At 39.6% G+C, this 17,311-nt stretch overlaps 1 protein-coding gene, 1 long non-coding RNA gene and 4 other non-coding genes across 8 annotated transcripts in view; 3 read left to right on the forward strand and 3 right to left on the reverse strand.

Annotated features, from left to right (window-relative positions):
* The window catches only part of UBE2V2 (ubiquitin conjugating enzyme E2 V2), a 30,317-nt gene extending 26,152 nt beyond the window's left edge, over positions 1-4,165 (reverse strand). For 2 of the 3 annotated variants that reach the window (XM_048939327.1, XM_048939323.1), the window contains exon 1: positions 4,066-4,165. In XM_048939327.1, coding sequence (XP_048795284.1) covers positions 4,066-4,081 — 16 coding nt within the window. In that variant the 5' untranslated portion in view covers positions 4,082-4,165. The remainder of the gene's footprint in view (positions 1-4,065) is intronic. The other variant, XM_048939325.1, reaches the window with a different exon arrangement.
* Positions 4,166-7,291: 3,126 nt separating this feature from the next.
* Positions 7,292-7,364, reverse strand: TRNAA-AGC (transfer RNA alanine (anticodon AGC)). Its single transcript has one exon. It is a non-coding gene; the product is annotated as a tRNA-Ala (tRNA).
* Positions 7,365-10,555: 3,191 nt separating this feature from the next.
* LOC125690337 (uncharacterized) lies at positions 10,556-14,956 on the forward strand. The gene is made up of 3 exons (XR_007375629.1): positions 10,556-10,620; positions 12,329-12,417; positions 12,967-14,956. It is a non-coding gene; the product is annotated as an uncharacterized LOC125690337 (long non-coding RNA).
* On the forward strand, positions 13,119-13,191 carry TRNAA-AGC (transfer RNA alanine (anticodon AGC)). Its single transcript has one exon. It is a non-coding gene; the product is annotated as a tRNA-Ala (tRNA).
* On the reverse strand, positions 13,745-13,817 carry TRNAA-AGC (transfer RNA alanine (anticodon AGC)). Its single transcript has one exon. It is a non-coding gene; the product is annotated as a tRNA-Ala (tRNA).
* A 2,170-nt stretch (positions 14,957-17,126) lies between the features above and the next one.
* Positions 17,127-17,199, forward strand: TRNAA-AGC (transfer RNA alanine (anticodon AGC)). The gene has a single exon. It is a non-coding gene; the product is annotated as a tRNA-Ala (tRNA).
* Positions 17,200-17,311: the final 112 nt, after the last annotated feature.

Consider the following 17,311-nt stretch of genomic DNA (forward strand, 5'->3'; position numbering starts at 1 on the left):
TTAATAATGTCACAGAGGTATAATACAGAAAGGAAAGAGGAGTAATAAAGCCTTGAAGGTGAAACACATTAGGAGAACTATTTCTCCCATAAGGAAGAGGAAGGAAATGGGTATCCAAATAGTTCAAAGGAAAGTAGAAACCCAGCCAGGTCAAGTTTAATACACAAGTTTTCTAGATACAAAGCTTAAATTGTACCATTTATGAAAAAAAAAAAAAAAAAGAATCTTCAAAACATTACTTCAATGTCCCACTAATGAATAAATTAATTTATTATTCCTTTAAAGGGTTCATAATATCTAGCAGTCTCCAAACAAGGTATGATAGTTCACTGATGGCCATCCTGCTAAGCACAGAACAGGCAGACATTAGCTTGATCTTGACGAGAGAAGAGTTGTAAAAAATATAAAGGAAAGCGCTGAGAAATTACCCCACATTATGGAATCATTTTAATGGAAGATTTTTAGGGAAAATAGCTTTACAAACGGAACAAAAACACCACACACAAACCACCCAATCACCAATAAATCTATTGCCAGTCCTTGCCTTACAGCCTGGAGAGTCAGACCATTTCCAGCCCTTCATTTTCAGCATCAGGTTCCTTACAGCTGCACTCACATACACGTAGACTTGCTTTAACCAGATCCAAAAGTTCAGACAGAAGTAAACACCAAACTTAAGAAAACAAGGCACTGACATTGAGCATGGTGTCATTTCTAATCAGAATCAATCATATACATTCAGAAAGAAAAATTAGCCTCACACAGGTAACACCAGTCACACAAAGTAGCCAATTCACCTTTAAAGATGAGACTATTAAGTGAGTACAAATGAGAAGTGTGGATTTTATAGAAACAACATTTCTTCAGGATCTAGCAGTGCTTTTCTGAAGCCATTTAGCACACTTTGCAAAGAGGTTGTTTGTGCCTACATGTAAGAAAAAAATTGCAAACCTCACCTATAATTTCTGACCATAGATCAGCTGATTCTATGTATGTATATTTTTAACCTAAGACAGATTTCAGCAAACCAAAGGGAGTTTTCACTGACTTAGTCTTATTCTGATACAAGCTACTTTATATCCTCGGTCTAATAGCAAGGAGATGGAAGACTTCAGCAATCCAGTTTTAGACACTGCAGTCTTGATATTGTCTTGAAGTGCAAAAATTAACTCCTGAATTAACGCCTTCAAATTATGTTGCTGATCAGTTCCTTCTTCTAGAGCTGCATATGAGATTTTAAATGGCAAGCTTTGCTGAATTATTTTTTTTAACCCGAAGCTATGTTCAGTCACATCTTGTGCTCTACGTTTTCAAAACATCACAAAATGAATCTTCAGCTAAACCACTTGGAATTGGTACATCACATCAACAACAGTTGTTCTTGATTTTGAAAAATAAAAAGTAAATTGATTTGTTCTTCCCCTTTTCCCCAGCAGTACCCACACAAACACCTCAGGTCCAGCTACAAGCTGCAGCTGTCATACTGCGGGATTAATCAAAATTATCTGAGGAATGTCAGCCACTGAGACATTAAATATTTACTTGCAAAGTTAGTTAACATAGATGATTTCTAAAAGGAAGTAAGCACTGTATAGCTGCGAAATGTCTAACACACATTTTCTTCAGCACACACTAAAGAAAAGCTATTTTCAAATTAGATTGTTTGTTCTTAAAAGGCATTTTTATTTTTTAAATGATTGTTCAAAGAATTAGCAATCTCATTAAAGGAATTTCTGGAATAAAACCGAGACAGTTGACCTTAGTAAGTTTTGTTGGTTTTCCTTGGTGTTACAATTTCATTACTGGATTTCACGCAACCAAAACACTCATTTTTCTGAAATAAATAAGGATGAAGCTGAACATTACAGCAAGAGCAGATGAAATTCACACAGGTAGAGATAAATCTCATGTTTATACCAAATCACTCCCTCCTTTGTTCCGTAAATGAGCTTAACGTAGCTTCATGCTAAGAGTTGGCCTGTGTGAAATCTTAAAATTTCTACCTACTATATGGAAAGCACCACAACAGCAAAAAAAATCCTATCTCCAATCTGTGCATATGCAAATGCAAAGCCAAAAGCATTTTCCCCACTGCAATCAGCATTTTCCTCCAGAAGCTATGACTAAATATTCCTAGCAGTTCTGTTAAAGAGGGTTTGCTTCGTTGTACTAAAATGACTTTGTTGTTTGGGACAGACGCATGTACAATTCTGTACATTTTCCACTTTTTGGGAACTTTACGTGTGGCTGTATATCTGAGACAAAAACTACTGCACTATTCAGTTGCACTATACAAAGTATATGGAAGCTTCTAAGATATCACATGTAAGACTATAAAGGACATTTATAACCGTAAAACCATGGAAATTTTGTGTAAAAATTATTGCTTTTTATGTAGTCAAATACACTGCAGGAAAAAAACAGCTTTTTTTGATATACAAATTTTTAGTAGCAGATACTCTACAATAGCCAGACTGCACATACTGATATGCAAAATGCCAATACTCAAAGCACAAGCCCTAAAACAGTTTTGTTTCCTGTGCATACCAGGAAATCCCATTTCAGAGACTAGACACAAGCAGAAGTCTTTGGAAGTTATTTCATAGTAAAATGATTAATAAATTTTTTTTGAAGTTTGACATCAGGTATTATGCTAATTCAGATTAAAAAAATAAAATGCAGTAATCCATAGCTGACTAAATACTGATCTCTAATATATCTATTCCAGCTCAGCCTAACATAGGCAATAATATTTCTTTTTTGGACTGTCTTTTGGACTTGCAAGAGCTGCTCTACGTCCAATTTGTTGTAATCTTTCCAAATTGGACTCTGTGCATCCCACATCTCCAAAGTCACATTACCAAGTATAGAGAATGTTCTCCTACCATAAAAAACACTCTCCTTGCAGAATCAACAGTAAGGTACCAAAATAAGACTTTTTTTTTTTTTTTTTTTTAATCCCTGCTTTATTAGTCTCAATCCTTTGATGAGCCAGTGGTTTGGGAACAGAAATGAATCAACCTGGCCAATATGCACCCTAGAGTGAGCACTGAGGTCAATTTATTCCTCTGTTCTGAGCTCTGTCAATCCCATTTACGTCTTATAAGCTCTTAGGAGTGAGAAAAGAGTGAAAGAGGCCCTGTAACTCTCAGCTTTTTATAGTAGAAAAAGGCTTTATTTTTCAAGGCCTACATGAAACAAAATTGGGATAGTATACCTATGCTTCTTAAATTTTTCCATTCATGACTTGAAGAAATATTCTTGTCTACTAATTTATCACCTGCTACCATGACATTTCACTCAACAGATTCTATACTGATTACTGATACAGGATTCATTCTCTCATGCTTCCAAGTCACACCTCACAGCTCTTTGCCTTTCCATTTGCCCACATGACAAACTAGCTGCTCACTGGAAGAGAACAAGATGCTTCACTCCTTATCCCCAGCACACTGCAGTCAGCAATCAACTGCAGTACTTTTCCTCCAATGCACAACACAGGCCGGACCTCTGTCCCCTTGCAAAAAGAGCAAAAAGACACCACCTTCACTTTGGAAGGATGCTATATCACAATTGCTGTACACAGCAGATGGTGCAACAGTACAGATCCTTGCTACAAGCCTTTATTCTGCAGCATTTTTTTAATTAATTAATTAATTTTTTTTACCAGGGCTGGCAACATCCCCTCCATTCTCTACACGCACACACATCCACCCCTTCCTGCCTCTTAGCACAGTCTTCTCCACCCCACCACACCGATTCCCAGAAACGCGGTACTTTCTCTCCCCACTGACGCCCCAGGTCAGGTTCTCACGGCGGCGTCGCAGCCCTACAGACGGGAGTGACCGTCCCCGGGGCCGAGCCCAGCCCGGCGGTGCTGCCGCTTCCCTTTCTCCCCATCGGAAGATACCTCCACCCCACCCCGCTCCACTCTCTCCCGTCACTGACAGCTCGCCCCGTCCCCGAAAAAGGAGATCTGTCCGGCCCTCATAGGGAGTACCCACCCCCGGGCACAACACCCAGCTCCCCGCAGCAGCCCCAGGCCCGCCGAGCCCCCTCACAGACCTGTGGAGCCAGCCATCTTGTCCAAACCCCCCCGCGCCGGGCCGGGCCTGCACGCCACACGCGTCACTTCCGCCAGACGCACTACGTCACTTCCTGCACGGCGACCGGCCGCTCCGAGGGGCGGGCAGGAGAGCGGGCAAATATAGGGGGGGGCGGGGTGAGAGGTGTGGCGGTGCAGAGAGGAGGTCCCTGAGAAGGAGCTGGGCTGCAGCGTTTTCGGTGCTTACGGTGACAGAATTAGAAGTGAGATTTCAAAAGACAGCCAACAGTATGAACACACACACAAAGTCGCAATAGTTAAAGATTTTACTCCTTTATTATAGCATCACTAGAAAATACCATGGCCTGGAATGGAAGAAAATACAATGTGAACTGTCCTTCTCCTTGTTTTTCTGATCAAGACTCAGCCCGTTTGTTTTTCTGAAGGATTTACTTTTTCAGGTGATCCTATGCTAACAGTCAGTACGTGATGCCAATGGGGACAGCAAGCCTACCAATCCCAAGCAACTTGCTCTCTGTAACTCTGGAAGCACACACAGGACTCCACTGTCCATCTATACCTGCTGACTTGATGTAGGGCACGTGGTTACTGGCAACAAATAATTTCAATGCTTATTGCAACTGCAGGAAATAAAGAAAAAACAGGTCGCAGGAGGAAGAAATGGCATGTTTGCCAGCAGAGAAATGCACCCTTATGCTGAGTGACTCATTTCACTCTTTGAATGTTGACCTAAGTTTATTGGGATAAAATGTATTATTTTATTTTTGCAGCATTAAATTTAAAAAAAAAAAAAAAAGCCTGATAACTAGAAGAACTGAACAAATTCAAATGTATATGAAGTTCCTTTTTTTCCCCAAGCTATCGAGCATTTACAGATAGCAGTGAAGTCACTTATCCTCAAAAAAAAAGAGCTCCTTTTTGAAATACAACTTCAACTCATGCAGGATGGATGCCCCATTCTTGGAGACATTCAAGATCAGACTGAACTAACCTTAGCAACCTGATCTACCTGCAGATATCTCTGTTCATTGCAGGGGAGTTGTACTAGATGGCCTTTAAAGGTCCCTTCCAACTCAAATGATTCTATGATTCTATGCTTAGAACTTGATTGATGGCTAATAGTAACCATTAGAACAAAAGCCTTTTATAAACTTCATGGTCAAACACCACATAACGTATCTTATAAGAAAACTTAGACGTGGGTGCTCAACTCAGAAAATTAATTACTGTTAATTAATTACATATATAAATATAAGTATATATATATATATTTATATATATATATAAATATTATAAATATAATTAATTAACTACAATCATGTTGTAAAATGAACTTATTTATACCGTGTATATTTTTGCATGTAGCTTCTGCAGTCAGCTCTCTTGCTCTAAAAATATTCTCCAGAATTGCAGAGTAATGGTCCTTCAGGCTCCATCCCACCCCAGGGATGACTGCTTAAGTAATATTTGGAACAAGATCTTGGGAGAAGACAAATAAAGAATAATATTTCCCCTTTTCTCAGTCTGCAGCAATCACAGACATATGATAACTGTATCTTAGAACAAGTCTACTGCAAACATTATTTTTAACTGAATGAATGATTAACTTGTATAACTTTAAGTGACATATTATAGAGGACATAAATCTGTATGAATGGCAATAAAAACACAAATCAAACAAAGCTCAATTCCCTCATTTCTTTACACAGAATATATAAATAAAACTGCTGAAGCAGAAAGTGCAAATACTCCCACGAGTAGTGTTTTGGGGAGCTAGGACCCTTAACCTTCTCTATCCAACCTGCTCTTCTAAAGACAATGTATCTAAAAAGTAAAGACATAGAACACCACATGGGCTAAGAAAAAGCTGTTACTTATAGTCATATTGCAGCGCTTTTAAAGCTCTAACAAACACCAGTGCTCCATTATAGGGATCTGTACATAAATATAATGAGCAGTAATTAATCTGGAGAACTTACAGTTGGATGCCACCATTCTACAAGTGACTGCAGACTGCACCTGCCTCACTGAGTTTTCTCATTTCATTGTTGCACAAGTTGTGTCTGATTAGCAGAGAAGAGCAACATTACTCATCCTTAAAGGCAGAGGAAGCATCAGGCATTACACAGTCATGGGAACACAGCAAACTCGGAACCAATAATAATCATACAGAAAACTACTACAGTATCTTATTCCAAGCAAATGTATGTGTAAATCATTACCTGACCTCAGAATGGACTCCTGAAGATCATAACTCTTTTCTCTCCACTGAACCTCATTTGAACCACAATGATCTAGCAGTTTTAAAGTTACAATGCGTCTTTTCACTCCACCATGTAGAGAATATAAGACAAATAAGCAAATTCTGTTTCTATTCCATCCATCGAGAGGTTATGTTCTTTCTTGTCTCCTGAACATCCATGCAGCACAGTATTTGCCCCTTCCTTAGATTGAAACCCAATTCATAATTTCGTTTCCTTATTTTCATTCATTTCAGTATGCGTCCTTCCAAGATTCTGATTGCACAGATTGTCTATATTTACAGGAAAGTTTTCCTGTGGTTCCTCACGCTGCCTCAAGCTTGGAGTACAAGCAGTGAAATAGCTGAATCAGTGAGTCAGAAAATCACATCAGAATTATAAATATCTCAAAATGACATAAGATGTACAGCACAGTTTTACAGAGAAAATTTCCATGATATTGCACAGATGTGAAGCTTCAAAAGGAAAGAACATAATCTTGCAAAGAGAAACAACATATGGAAGACTGTAGCTCATTCTTTCTAATGAATAGCTTAAGCTTACACAACAACAAGAAAAAAGAGTATTCCTCACAACACAAACACCAGCTTTGTTTCATACACTAAACTGTAATATAAAAAATAAATTTAATAATTCAGTCATCAAATACATAATGAAATCATGAATCAAAGTTATCAAGGTACATTAAAAATCCCTAATTTATTTTTCTCTGTAATTTGTTCATGTTGTTTACCACTGTATTAAAATGTCAGTTTTGTTATTTCATATAAGGATTATATTTCCCCTCATATACAAAAGAAAGCCACACCATTAGGAATAGCAAAAAAACAAAATACTGAAAGCAAAATATGAACAGTTTGCAGTTCACCCAACTTTTTCACATTTATTCTTTTTCGTATAATGGCACAAATGGGAAACATTTTCACTGCTTATTTCACAATGAATAAAGGGTGAAAACAAACGCTGGAGAATGCGGGCATCGATCCCGCTACCTCTCGCATGCTAAGCGAGCGCTCTACCATTTGAGCTAATTCCCCACCTGAAAAAAAAATTCTGAACTAGACTTACATACTGTACAGTTACTGATAACTGCTATATAACCACTTTTGATTATAAATTCATTGTTTCTTGCTGAGTCATTCCTTCTACTTATGAACAACCAACTGCAACACACAGCTGGAATCATGTGATACGTCATTCAGCATGTATACTGCCAGAATAATTCATCTCTTTTGTAACACAAGCCTTTGTTATTCAGCTGTTTTCATATATGATGGTCTCCAAAAGAGCAACCATTGCAAAAGAAATCAAATGCATTATTAAAAAACAACAGCAATAACAAACTTTATTGAAAAAATGTTCCAAATTCAACAAGGAAGCCCAAGGTCTTTCCAGTTTTCAAGGCATACACATGAAAAGCCTGGTCCAGAAAATGTTTAATGAGTGATAAATACTATATGCCTGATGGTTTATATGTACATATTTATTTTTAACTCACAAAGTAAAGAAAAATAAGGGAGCAGACTGAAGGATGGTATTTTCATATTCCCAGAGCTCCTTTTGCTAACAGGCTGTCACAGTTTACAAAATAAATCCACATTTTCAACAGAGAGAAAAAATGTGGTTTTGCCCTACTCTTGACACCTTCCTTTCCCCTCCTCCAGAATCCTTTTGGAAGGTCTGGCTTCTCTGGAGTAACATGGTCAAATGAAACTAAACTCTTAATAATTCTCATTTACTATTCATTACTGTTTCAAAAGCACATTATTACTATACACCTCCTTATTTTTTGCAATAGCAGAAATCTCCTGAGTATCTTTTTGAAAGTTACGCTCGTTTCTGTACATAAAATGGTGCACTCAACAATAGAATTGAGACTACATTTCTCTGCAGGGTGAGAAAAATTCATAAACATTCCCTTATTTGGCGTGGTAGTGTACATTTGCACACTTGCCCTATGTATTGTTGCACGTACGTCTAAATTACATAGCACATAATCACCACAAGATGATATCCTGCTGCTTGAACTTACACTGTTCCACTTGCAGAGGAAAGAAGATTGCTCTTGTGCTGTGTTAGCATTACAGTGAGCAATGACTTTTTGCAAAGTTGAGACATGTTTCTCACTTCATAAGAATATGACAACAGAACAGAAGGTGTTGCTCATCTGCCAAGTTTAAGGCTAAGAGAAAATGCAATCAGAGTGTGAATGGAAGTCAGGTTGCCACCTAGCTGGTTTGTATCTGGCCTAGCTGGTTTTCATGTTGTCCTACTGGCTGCTGATGATGCTGAAAGGGCTGGTTTATGTACATTGCACTCACATGATGGGTGGCTTGGAGCTACCATTCTTATGTACTTAGCTATTTCTGGAGCTGGATTTTTTTTACAAGTGGCAACACAAAGCAGGAATAATTGAACCTACTCTCCTTAAGCAGTACAGCAGTACTGACTTGATGCTTGTAAAGCTGTAATGTTGATTTCCAATGGATTTCCTAGTTCTGCCTACCATAAGAAACTAAGAATAATGATATTTAGTAAACATGTACTAAGTTGTCAGCCTCTAACATCATGAGCAGTGTGAGTGAGAGCAGGAATTAGAAATGAGGCTGTTGCGAATTTACAGCTGTTTGTAAATATAAGCTGTATTAGTCCATCCAGAGTTTAATATAGGCTTTGGGGAGTGAATGCTTGTGTGTCATTCTTTGAAAGTTTGTAGAATGCTTTAGGATTAAAACTAGCATGAAAGGGATGCTCTTCTGAAGAGGTAGATTTGCCTTGTAAATAACTAATTTTTCTATGGCAGCTGCTACAGCATGCACAGAAGATTCTCAACGTTTTCTGCACTCAGAACGCTGGGGGGAAACATAATAGCTTTCTGTATCTCAAAAAGTCCTGTTTCCTTCTGAAAGTTAATTAAAATAATTAATCAACTACTGTGAAAACAAAGCTTGAGCAGGCCCTTAGAAGGCCTTATTAACTGCACAAAATAGTCAAATCAGACTGCAGTGAAAAAAGCAGAGAATTTGGATAGTTAAGAGGAAAGCTACGCAATACATCTATATTTTTCACCTGGGTAAGCTTTTCACTGGTAGCTGCAACTGTGATATCAAGTCACAGTTTGGAGTTTGGAGGCAAGGCATGTGTTTTTTATGTGACTTCATTTATTCAGCCTGGAGCATCTGGGCCTAGGAGTACCCGCTTATTTGATCATCTGCGGGAATTTAGAATGAGGTAACTAACCAACAATAACTATCCCAGGGTAAATAGAGGTCAATCATTTTTAGCAGTGATGACAAAGAGCATGCTTAGACCAGGCATTCCTGAGTTACTTCCTGGCTGGGTAGTGCGATTCTATGGTAAAGGAGAAAAGCAAAGCTTTTATCTTTATCTTTTGAAAAGATAAATCTTTGCTCGTAGAAAGTTGTTTAGAGATGGTTACTATCAATTCAAACACTGCTATAATCTTAATTGGCTGGTAAACAGCTCAAAGCCTGCACTAATCTTGTTTAAGTTCTGTTATTAATGGTAAGGTCTCAGAACATTAAAGTTTCTTCAGAACCTTTTCTTCGTTTGAGAAGTGTTGAAGTATCTGTAATTTTATTAACAAAATTTTGCAATGGGAGCACTCCTGACTGCAGAAAGTCGTTAGCTGTTGAGAGAACCTTCTCAGCCTTTGCTTGAAGAAAATTTTGAAAGATTCCAATTTTTTTCCTCCACTTTGTTTTGGGAAATACATTTAGTGATTTGCTAAATGGGAAGGAAAATAGCAGGAAAATATACAAACCCAAGTATTTTAGGGTTGTGCAATGAGGAACGTGGTTGTAAGGTAACAACAGCATCTGCCTTAAACACAGAGCAACGCATATTGCTTTAAATTACATTTTCCAGCCTCCAGCCTGAATGCCACGCCTAAGAAATGCATGGATATTACCCCAGTTATGAATCTATATACTGAAAAAGGTATTTTTGTTTATTTAAATGCAAATACACTGGCAGGCAAGGCTGTGCTTTTGAAGATTCACCTACTGCCCTAATGAGAAGACCAACGGTATGTGCAATGCCAGACCTCTCCTCCCAGCTGTTTCATCATGTCACCTGAAGGGGGGGAAGGGGAAAAAAAAAGAAAGAAGTAATTGGGATATGGGAGGGAAGCTGATGGGGGAGCCGGCGCTGCCATAGAAGATTCCAGCATTGGGCGGAGCTCTGTTCCTCCATGAGAGTGGGAGGAGGAGAGTCCTTGGAGCTGCTGTGGACTGGTTGGTGTCAGCCTGGGAGGCCCTCGAAGGAGAGCAGGTGGAGGTTTTTTTCTGCGGTCTTTTTGTGCTGTTAGGTCGTCTGGTCGCGGTGTTAGTGTGAGTCTGTGTTTTGCGGGTTCTGGGGCATAGGCTGTAAGGAGGAGGTGCGGCCCTCAGAGCTCTGTTGGGGCACACCGCTGGGGGGTTAGGGGGGTAGAGTAATCTCTTCTGTGGCTCTTTATGCTGTGGTACTGCTGTGCTGTGGACCTCAGTCTTTCTGGGATTGCTTCCAGTGCCTGCTATGATGCCAATATTACACTGTATTAGTAAAAATGGAATAGTTGTAGTTTGCACTCCCTTCTGATGCCACTCAGACAACGGTTACTCAGTGCATCACTGAGAACAAGAAGTGGAAGGATTGAATCGGGAGCAGGGTGGGTTGAAGAACTCATTGAGTTTAGTGCTATCTTAAGCTGACTGCCTTTTATTTCAAGTTTGGTTGTGATGTTTTTTGTCAGACACCTGTGTTATGAGTACGGATAGCTTCACCTGTGAATGCATCTTTTCTGCTGATAGCTCTGGTTTATCTGTTTTAATTTTAAAACAGAATGTTCAGTGGCATGTAAATTGACCAAAAATAAGTTCTTGCATTTTCATGTGTACCTAAGTAATTAGCTGCTATATGCTGATCAGCAATGACTTTTGTGTGTCTTACTGCCTTTTATCTTTGTTCTGATCATTTACTGATCTAGTTCCTTGGGACTTTTTCTCTTTTGTTCAGTTGGATGAGATCATTCTGCTTAAAACTATTCTATTAATCTAGAGAAATTCTCATATACTGGGAAGTACATAGTTCTATTCCTTTGTAAAATCCACAGGGGGGAGCTCAAGATACAGCAACACTAATATATTTTTTGTCTCTGACTGATGTATCAAGCAACAGGTTAGGGTGTTAGGCCATGCAGTCTGCAGCCCCTGTTTGTGAGGTAAGAAATACCCTGTAGGTGATTTGGAAGCAAACTGAGCAGGAGCCATAAAGGTCAGTGTGTGTTGTATTCTTCCATAAATCCTGTTGCACTTTTGTGTGGTGAGGTAGTTGCTAAGTGTGTTTTTCATGTGGGAATGTGGCAAATAGAATTAAGCTGTGAACACTGGCAACCTTTTTGTTTGAACCTGAGAGGCATGGTTTTGTGATATTACAGAACCACGGTATGTAAGGTGTAGTTGAAGTCTAGCCTGCCATTTTCTCATTGGAGAACACAGAAACCATGTTTATAGGCAGGGTGTTACTGGAAACAGCATTCTCTGCTGTATTTCTGTTTAAATCGGACTTGGACAGTAGCTGCTGTTGGACACTGACTGTGTGAAATGGGAGCAAACTTAGGGATATTTGTGCTGCTTTGCAGTCTTACTAAAGGTTGAGCTCCAACTCTCTTGCTCCAGAGCAGCCTAGTCCTCTGCTGTAGCACCAGTGAAGGAAATTAAGCCAGGCTGGCATTAAATAGAAGGTTTCATATAGAGAATTGTTTTTAAATTATTTTCAATATAGAACCAGTATTTCTTTTATTGGTTAATTCATTCAGTAATAAGTATACTGTCACTCTCTGTTAGATATAATCTCCTCAGGTAAAGTAGTACAGAATATGTCCTGGACTCTTAGTGCTCAGCTGATCTTTTCAGATGAAATTTAAAGCAGAAACCAGACGTGTTAAAATGTGTGTCAGAGAAATTGAAGCCATTGCAAAAAGATTTTCTCTAAATTCCAGAACAAATTTCTATTCAAGACAGACTGGAAGAAGAAAATAGGATAAGAAATTTTGTGATTGATCAGCAGGGTACAGGTGTGCTGTGAAAGGTAAAATGTCATTCTTCAGAATGTTAAAGACTATGTATGAATAAGGAAAATGAGATCATAAATATACATTAATGTTAAAATGTCCAGTAAAAAGACTTTGAAAAAGCACAAAAGAGCATAAAAATGATATTTTGTCTTAAGGTTGCCAGGCAGAAATACATGAAGCCTGTAAAAGAAATAGACAGTTGGAGTCGTCTTGTTTGGAGAGATTTAAGACACTGGATGCCTACCTGTGCAACCTACTGTAGGGATTACAGCGTGGGGGGGTGGATTTGATCTCTAGACTTCCCTTCTAACCACTGCTATTCTGCAATGCAGAAGGAATGCTCAGGGAAGAGCAGAAAGGGTCAGTGTAGAATTAGATTGCATTCTTATATTCTTGTCCATTATGGAGCCTAGATTCTAGCAGTACAAAGTATGTGTACAAAGTATGTAGAGTGCTCATGTCTAGGCAGTGTTAGGGGAGGTTAAAAAACATATGGATTGAATGACTAATGAAAATTCCCAGAATCACTGTGTGATTCCCATCTTGTATGGGATGCTATCCAGCAATTACAGGTACTGCGATGGATACTGAGCAGAAGGAGAGAAGAAGGAAGGGCTGAACAGGTGGTGCATTAAATCTGGAGGAAATGCCTCGTGAGTCATCAGTGACAGCGCATCTGCTCCCGATGGACAGTGCTCTGGACCCCCCCTGGCACGGGGAATTAGCTCAAATGGTAGAGCGCTCGCTTAGCATGCGAGAGGTAGCGGGATCGATGCCCGCATTCTCCACTTGCTGTTTGCTTTTATCATTTACCTTGTCATCTCTATGCCGTTTTTTCAGTTACCAGTTGTATTTTTTTCTTTGCAGAAGACAATGCTAACTTCTTTTTTTTCTCTCTCTAAAGTTGTGATTGCTGCCTGCACAAAAAAGAAATCGATTTCTGTTGCTCGATTTGTAGAACGGGCTTTGAAGAACGAAAAACAAAAGCACGCTGGCTGGCACTGCTGTTGTTTCTGATTTTGGCTTTATAAATACGCCTCTACATTGTAGGGCTTTTTAGAGTTTAGATGCATTTTTCCAAAGTGGTTTTATAAGGATTAAAATAAATCCAGTTTAGGGAGCATGTGAACAGTGTTAATGGTTTCAGCGGACAAAACAGGATGAGTATGAAATTCTTCTGTGAATAAATGCTTTTTGGCAGAGTAAAGTAAGTGCCTTCTGCACTGAGATTTTCTCCTGTTCTGCAAACGGTGCCTTACATTATTTTCTTTCACAAACTTGAAGATCTTGTGGAAGAAAATCTTACGTGGTGATACGTATATAGCAGCGTTTTCAAAACACTGGAGAATGCGGGCATCGATCCCGCTACCTCTCGCATGCTAAGCGAGCGCTCTACCATTTGAGCTAATTCCCCATTGCAATGGTTGCTGCGGGGTACGTGTACTGGTGCTGAGTCACAGCGTGCCTGCTGTAATTGCTCCCTTCTGTTAGCATACTTCCTTATGCAAAGACTCCACTAGAGCTTCTGTTGAAATTAGGTGTTTTTTTTTTTTAAACTCGTTACAATGCAAATACCAGATAACTTGTAAGCCTAGAGGTATGCTATCAGCAGTTACTGAATGGCAGTGTCATTTTTCTTTTGTATGGTCTTCAAGTTACATTCTTTTCTGCTAATATTCTAAGAAGTTGTATGTAAACAATAAATACAACATTTATTCTTACCACAGTTTGTGGAAAATAAAGTGTTCATTTGTATCATGGAATTATAGAATACTTTGAGTTAGAAGAGACCCTTGAAGGTCATTCAGTCCTACTCCCCTACAGAGAACAAGGATGCTTACAGCTAGATCAGGTTGCTCAGAGCCCCATCCAGTTTAACCTTGAGTGTCTCTGGGTACAGGGCAACCACCACCTCTCTGGGTAACTTGCGTCAGTGCCTCACTACTGCTGTTGTAGAAAACTTCTTCCTTACATCCAATCTAAACCTCTTCTCCTTTAGTTTGAAACCATTTCCCCTTGTCATATCACAACAGATCCTGCTAAAGAGCTTGTCCTTTTCCTTCTTATAGCCCTCCTTTAGATACTGAAATGCTGCTCTCAGGTCTTCCCAGATCGTTCTCCAGGCTGAACAAGCCCAGCTCTCTGCCTGTCCAAATAGGGAGGTATTCCATTCCTTGGATTATTTGTGTGGCTCTTCTCTGGATACACTGCAACAGTTCTATGTCTCTCCTGTACTGAGGGCTCCGTATCTAGATACAGTACTCCAAGTGAGGCCTCATCCACAGGGACAGGATCATCTCCCTTGCCCTGCTGGCCACACATCTCTGAATACTGTCTGTGATATGGTTGGTTTTCTAGGCTGTGAGGGCACGTTGCTGGTTCACGTCCAGCTTGCCATCTACCAGTAACCCCAGATCCTTCTCAACAGGGCTATGCTCCATCCTTGCATCCCCCAGCATGTACTGATAGGGTTGCTGTGTCCCAAGTGCAAGACCTTACAGATGGATTCGTTGGACCTTGTGATGTCCTCTTGGTGTCATAATCATCCTGATTTATGTTCCACAGATGTCTACCTTTTTGTATTTATTTTGATGATTTAGTTAAAATGGTATTGTGTCTTGAATGTATGGAGTCACTAGAAACTTTCCAGAAATACAGTAAGACAGGTGTGGCCCACTGTCAAATTTATTGATGAATTATTTAGAAAATGAAAAGAGGGGAGGTTTACAAGTCAGGAGGAAATTGTTTACTCAGAGGGTGGCAAGGTGCTGCTGGCACAGCTGCCCAGAGAAGCTGTGGGTGCCCCATCCCTGGGGATTGTCAAGGCCAGGTTGGATGGGAATCTGTGTGATCTTTCATGTCCCTTCCAGACCAAGCCATTCTATGAGAGGCTGTGGAGGTAAAATACAATACAAAATCTGCTTATGTAGATAATGCATATTGAATTCTAAATCATGTCTTCCTTTGCAGTATGCTTATTAAACTACTACAAGCTCATATTACCAGATTTTACTTTTGCTTTCTAGATGAGCTTCTTAGGGCCTGTCAGGGCAAATGCAAGTTTTGGATTAACTTTGAGCTGCTCTATTGCACTGTCTGTGAGTTTGCTTCCCTCATCAAAGAAGAATAAATCACATCAGTTTGAAAGGTTGCTATCTGTTTGCCTAATTTCTGCAGTGGCTCTCTAGGGAAGTTTTTGTGTGGGTTGGTTTTTTTTTTGTTTTGTTTTGTTTTTTGTCTGGAGAATATTTTCATTTACATACTCATGCACATCCAGATGGAAAGAAAAATTTCACTGATGTGGTGATAAGCATAATAGAAAACTTCCTCAAACAACAGCAGGTAATCAATAACTGTAACAACCCCTATATAGAATCATAGAATTGCTCAGGTTAGAAAAGATCTTAAAGATCATCGAGTCCAACCACAATCTAACCATAGTACCCTAAGTCTAACAGTCCTCCTCTAAATCGTGTCCCTAAGCGCCACATCCCCTCATGCTGTCACCAGCAAGAAGAGACCAACCCTGCTCCTACTGTAAGCGACAATTTACAGAGTAAATAGAGCATCTACTGTTGAGTGAAGCAAAAATAAGTGTGTTTTGCTGTTACTGTGGGTAGAACTGTTATCACAGTGGTAGGTCTCTCATTAATATTTCATTAGTGTTCTGCTATACTTGGAAGTATGAACATATGTAAACACTTCCTGCAGGGTGCAGTGATGTTTTCAGTAGTTTCCCATCATAATAACTGTTTCACATGTTTTACGTGTTTAAATATGCTCTTTAATACTACTGACCCAAACATTGATTTTGAGCCATTGATACGGAATGTATTCTTTTTTGTGATAGAATCAGGGGAAATGGTTTTAAACTTGAAAAGGGTAGATTTTGACTAGATATCAGGAAGAAATTAATTACTGTGAGGGTGGTGAGACACTGGAAGATGTTGTCCAGAGAGGCTGTGGATATCCCCTCCCTGGAGATGTTCAAGGCAAGGCTGGATGGGGCTTTGAGCAACCTAGTCCAAAGGGAGGCGTCCCTGCCTATAGCAGGAGAGCTGGAGCTAAAGGATCTTAAAGGTATCTTCCAACCCAAACTATTCTATTTGGCCTCTTCTCCCAGGCAACAAGCAGGACATGGGGTAATGGCCACAAGTTGTATCAGAGGAGGTTTAGGTTAGACATAAGGAAGAACTTTTTCTCTCAGAGAGTGGTCAGGCACTGGAATGGCTTGCCCAGGGAGGTGGTGGAGTCGCCGTCCCTGGCAGTGTTCAAGAGGCGCCTGGATGACGTGCTGCATGGTATGGTTTAGTGCTTGTGGTGGCAATGGTGATGAGGAGATGGTTGGACTAGATGATCTTAGAGGTCGTTTCCAACCTTGTGATTCTATGATTAATTCTAGTTTAGTAAGGCGTTAGTTATTCTAAGGAATATAATCTTCTTTACTTCTCTTCCCCCTCCACATTTCATGGGAGGAGAGCTTGTGGGAGAAACTTGCCCCAAAGTTTTTTTTTTTTTTTTTTTATTATTCTTTTGTGTTAGGCTTGCTTAATTATCCTTGCTATCTTTGAGGAAGGAAAAAATAGACAAGGTCAAGTGGTCATAGGCGTTCTGAATGGCTGGCTTGGGGTTACTGCCAGGCATAAAGGGGCAGTCTCTGAAGGAAATGCTGTGTTTGTAGTTACTAAAATCTGTGATTAGAGGGTAATTTAGGGCCATGGGAGGGGAATTAGCTCAAATGGTAGAGCGCTCGCTTAGCATGCGAGAGGTAGCGGGATCGATGCCCGCATTCTCCAGTGTTGTTTTGCTTGTAGTAGAACACACCATTAACTACGAATTGTGTTTTCATGTATTGATGGAATTTTGTGAGACAAACTGTTACTTTTTAAATGCTCATGTTTCATTTCT

This window comes from Lagopus muta, chromosome 3 (genome assembly GCF_023343835.1).
Source record: "Lagopus muta isolate bLagMut1 chromosome 3, bLagMut1 primary, whole genome shotgun sequence".
NCBI lineage: Eukaryota > Metazoa > Chordata > Aves > Galliformes > Phasianidae > Lagopus > Lagopus muta.